Below are 11,439 nucleotides of genomic sequence, written 5' to 3'. Positions count from 1 at the left end.
GCATAGTGCACAATGATATCAAACCAGTTAACATATTGGTGAGTAATTATGGTGAATTAAATTAAAAAATTCTAGATTTGTGAAAATAAAAATAAGTTTGATTTGTATATTTGCGATGTTTTAAACTATTTTGATACTTTTTTTTGATTGCAGATTAACACCAACAAGCAAGTTGAGCTCATAGACTTTAATATGTTTGGGATGCGACAGCAGGAACTCTGCAGTACATGGAAGATGTACGAGCACATGTACAGGGAGGTACGGTTAACCCCAGCAATGGATGTCTGGGAAATGTGGGAGACTATTTTGAGCCTGATAACGCCCCCCCCCCCAATCCCTGGTTTTAGTGATAATCCAGATAACTGGGCAAGGCTGTACCTCAGAGTTCCTATGCTGAAACAAGGTAGAAGGGCGTTTTTTGCCACATAGTTTTGAGATGTTGACAAAGTCAACCATCTTGGCAAAAACCCTGAAACAATGTTTGAGTTTCTGCTGTCGATCTTCTCAACAACATAAAACAAGGTTATCAACTTGAAATAATTAAAAATTATTAGTTTATGAAAATATTTTGTCATCTGAATTGTGTATAATCTCCTCAAAATCAATAGTTCAATATAGTAATGTGGAAAGTGAAATTGTTTTAAATGAAGTCGTCAAAATAATTCTTAAAGTCAAAGAACTTTTCCTAATGCATTGAGGCCAGTCACTTGGGGGGTTGAAAATTAATAAATACTATTTAAAAAAAAATAAGTCATCAGCTATACGCATATAAATGACTAAGGTATGAAACATGACACCATGGCGGTTTCAAATGTTGATTTACCTTAAAATGCGAAACAAATAATTCAGAGGGGATCGGGTGTTATGTTAATAATCATTGTTCATAATTGCTCACTTGGTTTTATTCAAAACTGTACAAATCCTGAGTTTTCTGATGATATCCGACGAATTTGCACAGAATTCTGGGTAAATCAAGGAAATACTTGCCGATGAAAATAAGTATTTACTGGGACCGTTGTCTGATTGAAATGAAGGCATGCCAGAGAAAGCATGGACATGTTCAGGATTTTAAGGGACTAAACTGAACACCAATCAGTCAAGGGATCAACGAAAGGAAAAACAAATCCATGTGCATAAACCAACTTAGAACAATATCTGTCAAAGCACATCAGAGATATGACAATGGACATATCCCCATTTCAACTACCTGGGGGTAACTACCAATCCGACACATCCCTGGAGATATGTTGAACATCTTGGTTAATTTATGTAAAATAGGTAATCAATATGCACAACTTTCAACCCCAAACTTGTCAAGTACCAGTATCCCAGACTACCATATTCTAATTGGTTAGATACAAGACAAATTTTAATAATGAACAATCAAGGTCCAATTGTTACACAGTATCCGTATTAAGTTTCATTGAGTGGTTCTTGAGATATCAGTGAAAAATGTGCTAAATATTATACAGATTTCAAGCACAGGCACAAGTAGATACAGTCAAAACTAAAAAAACACTTAATTGAGTTATAAAGTACAACATTTACAATATTGAAATTTTTATTGCGTAATATATTTACTTAATAGACGTACATGTATACAATAATCATCACATACACAGCATTTGTAAATCTGAACTGCCCGATCCAGTTTTCCCTCCAACATCAGAAAAAAAAGGCCTCAAACATATCAAATCATGTATGTACAATCAAAGATCAATTTGTCTTTATTAAATTGTCTAATAAAGTTTGCTTTTGTCACTTGCATAATATTTTCAAAGGTGGGCACATTATTTGCATGATAAGCATTGTTCAAGTTGATTCTGCTACAAACCAATTTGAGATAATGATGATGATTGTAAATACCCTCATTCAGACGAAGGAAAATTATAAGGCACAGAACAATAATAACAATGTTCTGATCATCATCATGCATGTTAATTAAAAATGTCTGCAAGATGATAGCCCAGATGCCACTAACATTCTTGTTACCGAGTTGGTATTGTCTGGGTACAGTAGAATGAATGGTTGAATGTGAAAGACCTGTGTTCAAAATACTTAAAACTACAGAGGCTTAACTGGTTCACAGGACAGGTAAAAAAAAACATGAATATGCAAGGCATAGGTAAATATATTTACAATGCATAGTAATTGGAATGTGGCAATGTAAAAATCTCTGAATAGACATAATTTCATGTAAAACAAGAACAAAGTACAGTACGCCACAGAAAAAAAATTCGTATATATATATAGGCAATATCATTTGCTTCAAAAAAATATATGGGCATTAAGCTCAACTCTGAAGCCCAAAAAATCACTAATGCAGCTTTGGGAGCATAGCCTACCTAGCATTGTATACAATATGTGGAATAACAATTTTGGGTAATAGACTTCACACCCAAGTCAATATTTGCCAGTTTCAATCTAGCGTTAATCCACCACCTTACTTAAGATTTAGACTATACACAATGTGACCAAAGAATCACACCCACAAATCATTATCGCATTTACTCAGATTTGCCAGTAAATTCATAAATAAAAATTATATTCTAAATAGACTTTCTGAATTTTTTTCTGAATAAATTTTATAGCTTTCAATTTATAATATTTTTTTCTCAATTAGTAAGATGAGGTTAATTAATATTTTTTTGTCTGAATATACACTAGAGTATGGTGAGTATGTACAGGACTAATTTGAATCAAAGTGCATAGCTAAGTCTGTATATAAGCATAAGCACCCAAGTTGAAAAAAACAAAGACCAGAAATGATGACATTTACATTTATAAGCACATCAAATTTCACATTTCTTTGCCCTGTTTAGTATGTAGTTATTTAATAATAAACTTGATGAGGATTTTTCTTCCTTAGCACAAAGAAATATAAAGTAGTTTTTCACTTCATACAAAGCACCAGAAAAAGAGAAAATATTGGAAGATGCATGTACCATTCCGGATCTTTTATCCAGATCCAAGGGTACATGTGAATGTAAAAATACAGCACGACTTAGTACCTATTTTAGCACCCAGTATCCAGCACTGCTCGGAAAAGGGAAAGCAATAACATCAGAGCGATAAATACAAACAAAAAATGTTATTCCACAAATCAACACAATCGTTCTACAGTTACTTGGAAGACAGCATACTAGTAATTGAAAAAAGTTTTCATTATAAACGATTTCTTTGTCTTTTTTTACATACACAAATTATACAAATATTTATTCTTCAACTGATATGTAGAAAAAAAAATAACTACCCTGCTTGCCCCTCTCTATTTGTAAATATAAATATATACAAATCATTATTTTAGGCAGGACTTAATTACTGCATTAATGCAATGGCAGTGTTGTATTATAGATTCTCCCTGTAGACAAACACATATGCTGGAATAAACCAGAAACAACATTTCAGGAGACAATTTAGAATTCTACAAGCCATCTGTTTGTTTTTTTAAACTACCAAGTACAATGTTCTGTTGTAAAATGCATGGACACAATACATACCTTGCTTATCAAATTATGGTGAATTTCGACAATGGCAAAACCATAGGATAAAAACTCCCATGTTTTGCCATAAATTGTAGTTTTGTCACTCATTTCTAAATCATAACAAAATAGGGAAATGTTGTTACTGATTCATTTTAGCAGATCAGATCAACTTGAGCTAATCTAGCTTGCCTGGAATACTTCCACGTCTGGCTACAGCATTCTTCACATTCACCCTATGTTCTTCTTTTCGTTTGCTGCTTTTCTTCCTACCCTCAGTACTTGACTTGCTAATACTACTCCGACTGCTAGTACTACGAGTACTTCTTTTACCCTCCAAGCTTAGTAGATCTTCTATACTACTCTTGTCGCTACTTGTACGGTGCAGATTTTCCAGAGTTGTGCGATGTAAATTTTCCAGACTTGATCGCTGACTGACAGATGTCAGGTTTTCCAAACTTGACCTCTGGCTGTCAGTTTGATTGTGAACACTAAATGGTTTACGAGCAATGCTAGACAAAGACCCCTCTTGACTGGATATACTGGATCGGATGCTAGAAGTGTCACTATCACTTTCAAGTTGAAGCCACTTGCTAGTGTTCATGGTATACTTAGAAGTACTGCCCACAGAACTGAAAATCAAAGAGGAAGAAAGCTTAGAAAGAATTCCTGTGTGCTGAGTGAGGTATTGGAGGGAGAAGCAGAATTAGGGAATATTAAAAATTAGTCTTTAAAAGAAGTCTGTTGAATAATATAGCTGACTAATATTGGCCTAATTATTGACTCCATATAAAAAATCTCGTAGTGTACATCTGTGAATACAATCAGTCAAGAACAAAAATGTTTAGATTATTTGACATCATTACAAAATGTCTAGAAGTTGTGTACAACAGGAGTGTGGACGTATATGACACCATTTTGAATATTGTTTGCTAACTCCAATACCAAGCATTATTACATATGTACTGCAGTTTATTTTGATTCGGCCCTGAAATCAAAATCAGTATTTCCACAACCCATATGCAAATGAGGTCTGAGAGCAAACAAAGTAGTCCCTTCAGGAGTACAGTTTTTCGAAATAAACAATATTTAGAAGTATGATATTTTCCCCTTGGGGTACATGAATATACTTGCCGAGTGAAATGAAATTTGAACAACAGTAACGGTACTTTTAGGCAGTCACTTATTTTGGCCCAAACTAATTTGCATATCACCCATGCAATAATGTTTTCGGTATTTTCACGGTCGATATGCAAATGAACATGGTATTTTCATTGGCTACCGAACTATTTTTATTTTGTAAACACATTTTCGTCTGCTATTTTTATCCAGTTCAAATCGTTCAACAACATTTTTGGCATGTCAGGTGTACATCACATGGAATACTACGATTGGGAGAACTTAATGTATGTTGACCACCTTGAAACTGAGTTTTATAAACCTTGAAGGGCTCTCAGAAGATCCACCAGCAGTAAAATCAGCGATTACTATGCAGCCGCAACCATCAGCATCGAGATACCAGGTTTCTGCTGGCGACGTTGCGGCGTTACTCAGTTCCAAATAAAAAATACCAACGCCAAAATAGCAACATTTTAACCGGTAATCAAGACTCAGTCAATCCACGACCAGCAAGCAACATCACACACGAAGTTGTAGCGTGCAGCTCAGCGACAACCGCTGTCGACAAAAGTCATCCCGTCAGTGGAGTACCGCAGTTGCACGGCATGTTTGTCAATGCACAATTCTGTGGCGGAACTTTTAACTTCAACATAAACTGTGTATCATAGTCGTCCAGTTCAAGTTCTGATTCTGCCGTGGTCCCAACTAAACGTCAACGAGTTATTTATTCGGACAGTGACTCAGATTAGACGTCTGATTATTTTAATTTCAAACAAACAGTGACACGCGTTCTCCGGGCGCGTTCTACACTGACACGCGCTGCTAGGGCGTAACACTTATATTGGAACATATTAATGGGCAATGGGGTTCCCCGACCTAAATTCCATCCCGGTTTGCACGTTCTTTCTTTAATACGAAATAATAAAGTATGGAACATATGTAATAATAACAGAACCCCACACCCTCCCCGTGGCTTTCGTTGCGTATGGAAGTTATTTTCACTCGAGATGCGGTGTATTCTGCTGTACTTTCACTCGCTTCGCTCGTGAAAGTACGGCCGCAGGATACACCGCATCACTCGTGAAAATAACTTCCATACGCAACGAAAGCCACGGGAAGGGTGTGGGGTTCTGTCATAATATACAAATTGTTAACCTACATTCAAACCCTCAATGCTCCCCCAAACAGTGCAATTTCTCATAAAACTGTATTTTTTATGCCAAGACTATCACACACACCTCTATACTATACAATATACACATACCACATGTCCACTTCAACATAAACTTGTACAGTACAGGGATAAGTCCATCATACATTTGACTATACAATTGCATATAATTGTAAACACTAAACACCTAAAAATAATGACCATTTTGAAAGACACAACGACAAGAAGGAGCACTCATATCAATGACATTTGTTGCCACATTTTTAGTACTAGTGTGCAGTACTCGCTCGGTACAATACTTACTCATTTATATACTCTCCATTATCAGCAACTAACTGCAATGCACGGTAGAGTTCAATTGTTTGAGGTGTTCTCATAATTGATGGGAAACCAGGTATCTGTGGAGTCATTTTCAAGGAACTGGCGCTGATACCAGTACTTGTAGCATCCAAGGAGTCGGGAGTCATTGGAAGTACTCGAGCTGCATTTGCAGGACCTGCAAGCAATAGAAGAATGAAATAAACTAAAGTGAAGAATAAAAACAAAGTAAGTATAATGTTCACCACTCGAGGGTGATATAACAATCAGATAGTAGAGTAATCCAAAAATTGAGAACAAATGCAAGTACTGGTAGTTTGGGCTATAATCAATTTAATGCTTTTAATCTAATCCATGAATTACTACACAAATCAACTGTTATCTTGATAAGTGAAGCAATGTACAGTGGTTAATGAATGCCATCTGTGAATTATCAAAGTTACATTGGCGTCTCCTTTTTTATTATCTAGCAGCTTGTATTATTAACAACCTCTGATCCCCTCACTTAGCTTGCATTAACAGCTTTCTTAGAGGCCTGGCTGACTCTATCGTACTGAAAGCCGACTACCTATCACTGTTTACTATAAGCTATAACACAAAGACATGAAATCAATATAATTAAATTTCAGTTATTGTTAATAGGCACACATGGTTTGTGATATAACAAATTATATTGACAGGCAATGATAACCAAGTTTGGCTACTTACTGTATTAGACTTAATTGTTAGCAGTGTTTGAATTTATGCTACTTTCACTGACAGCTAAATGTACTAAACTAAAACACAATATTCAAATTTAATAAAACACATTGTTACCTTCACTGAACAGTGAAAATCTTAATTCATGTACAACATGAAATCTGCTATAATTAAAGCCTGAGAATATTTCTCCTTGTACAGAATTCTAGTAGTTTTGTGGCAGGTGCTTGAATTTTGGAATTCAAAGAGCACCAATTTCAAGACCCAAATTTCTAAAAACGTCTTAAGACTGATCAAAATTGTGTAGAACTTATTGAAGGGCATCAACGCATGTGCGGGACATCATGCAAATTGTATCACAAATTTAAAGCCCAGTTATTGTAGTCCTGGTAGTTGGATTTCTTTAAATATGATTTAGGGTAACTATTTAACCTGCACTTCAAGATGATACATTTAGGTTTATTGGGATATTTGAGTGACATAATAGATTGACATGAAAATGTCATAGTAACGCAGGTATTATATATTGTATTATTAACATTTAATGCCGTCAAACAATGAAAACTATTTCTTAAGATGCAATTTATTATAAATGTTCAAATATGATTTGAATTTCAGTGCATCCTGAGGGATGATTTTAATTGCACATTTCATTTACGAGGATCTGGCATACTTCCTAATTACTACAGACTACCATAGAAATGCAAAACAAAAGAAAAAAAACTTCAAATATTTTGCATAATTGGTGCATATTTGTAACCTTTAATATTTACTGTAAAACAAAATTTAATGTGCTATAAGTATATGGCACAGATGTTGTAAGGTATAATAAATGTCATTGGGAATTACTGTGTTTCTGTTATCACAAGGTAAATATCAATATATTTTATGAACCAAAGTTTATTTATTAGATTGTTTCCTTTAAGGGACGACGTCAAAAGATCAATGTCGGATAAAAAACTTATTTCCTTTAGTTTGGGGGGGGGGGGGGTTGACCTCAAAAAGTTTCCATCCTACAAAAATGATTTCATTTTTTAATGAAGTCAAAAAATCTTAAGTATTTGTAGTTCATTTTTTTTTATTCTATCCAATCATGGACAGAAAATCCAACACATCCAAGACGAGAAAATGGTTTGGTCCAAGTGTAAATATGTGCGTCAAATGCATTTGTAAAAAGTTTTTACACCCACCCGACAACCAACTGCTATGCAATACTACTGTCTGATTATCAATTTGTATTTAATGGTAAATGTAGTCTGACGCCATGACCAATATTTATCAATTAAGTTTCAGTGGGGGGTAGGGGGGTTTGGAATAAAACTAAAGGAATTAAGTTTTTTATCCGTCATCGATCTTTTGACGTCGTCCCTAACATGGTGGGTTTGAAGTAGATACACAAGGGTTTTCTCGTACATGTAAGAGAACATGTTCTATCGCCCATACGTTAGCATAGGACAAATTATATGAACTGTTGTATCTTTACAAATAGGTCCGTACCCCCTTTTTTCTTCTTCAAAATGTAGTTCCAGGCATTGTTTCATTACCTTGAATTTGAAAAAAAGACTTTTTCTAATTGAATGGATCGTATTTTACTTTTACTCCCATAGAGTCTCGTATATTATCACATACAGAAATACCATGTTTATCAAAAAAAGATGTTTTTTTCACATACACCCTATTATAGCAATAAGCAATCCATTACTAAAATATAAAAAAATTCCAAAAGCTTTCGAAAGACTGCATTGAGCCATCTTAAGATGCTTCTACATAAAACAAAAAACAGTAAGTCTGTCATGGGTCAATTGATTACTACAGTATATATGATCCAACCACTGAGATTAAAGGTATTGATAATAAATTAAATGCATACTTGGTGACAGATGGTAAAACACAACTGGGTTATTACTTCTATTACTGGCAAGGTGAAGCTGACACATGTCAAGTGTTGTGGTGCAAATATAGTAATCATAATGTAAATGAAAAGACTGTATTGTACAGACAAGTTGAGCACAGCATTAAACTGGGAGATTACTGTACCCTAGTCCACATGTCAATTACCTCAACATGGATTATTAAAGTTAACAAAAGAAAACATCAATGTACAATGACAATGGTTCAGGAGTTTATTAAATCCGAGTGTGTTTGGTTTGAATCTTGTGGGGTTCATGTTTTTTTACGCAAGGCACTCCACTTCTGCGTTAACACATTCCACCAAAGAGTAAATAGGTACTTAAAGGGAACCTCAATCCAAACAACATAATGAACTCCCAAGAAAAAGCTCCATAAATGTAGGAGAATGCAATTTACAGTTTTGTTGTATCACTTTTCATTCTCTAGATATTCCACTTTTCATCAGTATTACGTAGTCAGCCATCTTGATTTTCAAGCAAAGGATTATGGGTAAAGTATGACATAGAATCTGTTGTCAGAAATTGAGAAAATGATTTCATCTATAACTTCAAAAGTTGAACTTTAAATTGGCTGAAAGTTTAGAAATTGGTAGCATACATGTACTGGTACCATCCATGCTTATAAAATAGTTGTAATGGAAACAGAACTGACAATATTTATTTTTATGTTTTTCTACCAAATGCTAAAATTTCCTTATATTGTATACAATTTACCAACGTGAGTAGGTTATATAGGTGATATATCACATGTTGAGCACAAAAAGGGGACAAAAAAGTGACATTCTATATTTCACAACTAAAATATTGAATTTTATTTTTTTAACGTTTTTAACAATATCTTCACTTTATGTGTATTTGTAAAATTCCAATTTCCATTACTATAATTATATACATGAGTAATATGCACAACGAAAATTTGAACTAATTCGCATCAGTATTTCTCATGTTATAGATGAAATAATTTTCTCAATTTCTGACAACAGATTCTATGATGTCATACTTTACCCATAATCCTTTGCTTGAGAATCAAGATGGCTGACTACATAATAACGATGAAAAGTTGAATATCTAGAGAATGAAAACTGATATAAAAAAGAGTGTAAATTGCATTCTCCTGCATTTGTGGAGCTTTTTCTTTAGGGGTCATTATGTTGTTTGGATTGAGGTTCCCTTTAATAGGCTAGTGATTGAGATTAGCTCAGACAATGTGCTCCCAGTAGAGTTGACAGTGATTTACAGAATGGTTAACATGGCCCAGTAAATAGGGGTATCGGTAATTAATTTGCAGTTGGTGAATATTCAATGCTAAATACCAATGTACAAATAAATATTCAAACTTTTGTAATTCATCTGTATACTATGTGATCAAAATTCTCTGAATAATCAATTTTTCAATCTGCCCATGAATCTAGGTTCCATCTAATTCATGAAAAACTGTTAATATTAAGCAACTATTTTAATAGTTGCTTAAAAACCAGATTTTATAAATAACAAAAGTGATTTCAGTGAAACTGTGCAAAAATCTGAGTGTGTCAGTTGTGGGGAAAAAAAGGAAAATAGTGAAAGGATTTCCCTTCATGCTACAAGCATATTATTTGTGGGAAAATCAAATTCAAAACGATTCTTGGTAGTATGCACAAACCATGCCATTGCAATTATACACTCCCTACCTTAATGCATTAGTCACCACACCCAACCTTACAAATGGAGAAATCAAACAAAGTACATAATTTATATACAAATGCTAGAAACAGTTATATTATGGATTGATAGGAAATATTTGAAAAATAAATTAATAAATGTGTATACTGATAATGATTAGTGAAAATGACAAATAATTTTGTAAACCTGTTGTACTTGCATTTGTTTGAAATGCTGGTCTTCCCTTAGTGTTAGTCGATATATATATATGTATTACCACACTAGCTCCATATTATTGACACGAGGAAAAACACAACTACATCATTAACATTTTTATGTGATTTTAGCATTGTGATAAAATGTACAACCCAAGCAACAAAAATAAACATCTGCATTTTTGCAAATAATTAATAATGCAATATAAGACTAGTATATTTTACCCCACCATTGACTTTTTTTAACCTTCACACAAAATTTATCTGCTTCTACGAATCTTGCACTAAAAATCTTAGACGTATCTAATTCTACTCTACTTGAGTGTGTAGCCAAGTTTACTATTTGGGTGTGTGCCTGAAGTTACTACCTGGGTTTCTGAAATTTGTCCAAGAAGCTGGGGCACCTTTTTGTCAGCATTGGCATAAACCAAAATTTCAGATATGTCTCATTTTTATTCTACTTGAATGCAAATCAAGACCAGTGCTTCCACTGGTGTAAGCATTACACCAAATTTCTGAATGATAACATATTTCAAGCATTCAACTTTATCAAGTCTCAAAGTTCATTGAATGTTTAAGTCAATCAAGTGATCAAGTCTAACAAAAAGCAAGTTTGCGAGGTCATTTTCAGAGGTGGGTCCGATGTAAGTATTGTCAGGCCTAGCAGACAGCCCATCATCTTACCAGCTTGTCTGTATGTATTAACTTTTCTGTGATTTTTTTGCTTTGACAGACTATGTTCATACTTCATAGTCTGGTCACACCTGTACTCTAGCGAGGTAGAACAAATTTAAGCAAAAATCTTGTCCTACTGTTGCCATTGGCCAACATCACAATTGTTCAATCATAACACAGGCTTGTTATTTTAACAATGAGCTCAGCAA

The 11,439-nt window shown here is 34.2% G+C and overlaps 1 protein-coding gene across 2 annotated transcripts in view; it reads right to left on the bottom strand.

The window, feature by feature from the left end:
- Positions 1–1,543: 1,543 nt before the first annotated feature.
- LOC100367423 (afadin- and alpha-actinin-binding protein-like) overlaps positions 1,544–11,439 on the bottom strand; it is a 34,979-nt gene continuing 25,083 nt past the window's right edge. The window contains exons 12-13 of one of the 2 annotated variants that reach the window (XM_002736518.4): positions 6,076–6,268; positions 1,544–4,114 (exon numbers count right to left, since the gene is read on the bottom strand). In XM_002736518.4, the coding sequence (XP_002736564.1) occupies positions 3,661–4,114; positions 6,076–6,268 (647 nt within the window). In that variant the 3' untranslated portion in view covers positions 1,544–3,660. Of the gene's footprint in view, positions 4,115–6,075; positions 6,269–10,369; positions 10,397–11,439 lie in introns of those variants that run through there. The other variant, XM_085503288.1, reaches the window with a different exon arrangement.

The sequence above is a fragment of the Saccoglossus kowalevskii genome, chromosome 9 (assembly GCF_978046115.1).
Source record: "Saccoglossus kowalevskii chromosome 9, keSacKowa6.1, whole genome shotgun sequence".
NCBI classification, from domain to species: domain Eukaryota; kingdom Metazoa; phylum Hemichordata; class Enteropneusta; family Harrimaniidae; genus Saccoglossus; species Saccoglossus kowalevskii.
Note: the sequence above shows the minus strand (reverse complement) of the source record. Positions and strands in the feature narration are given on the sequence as shown.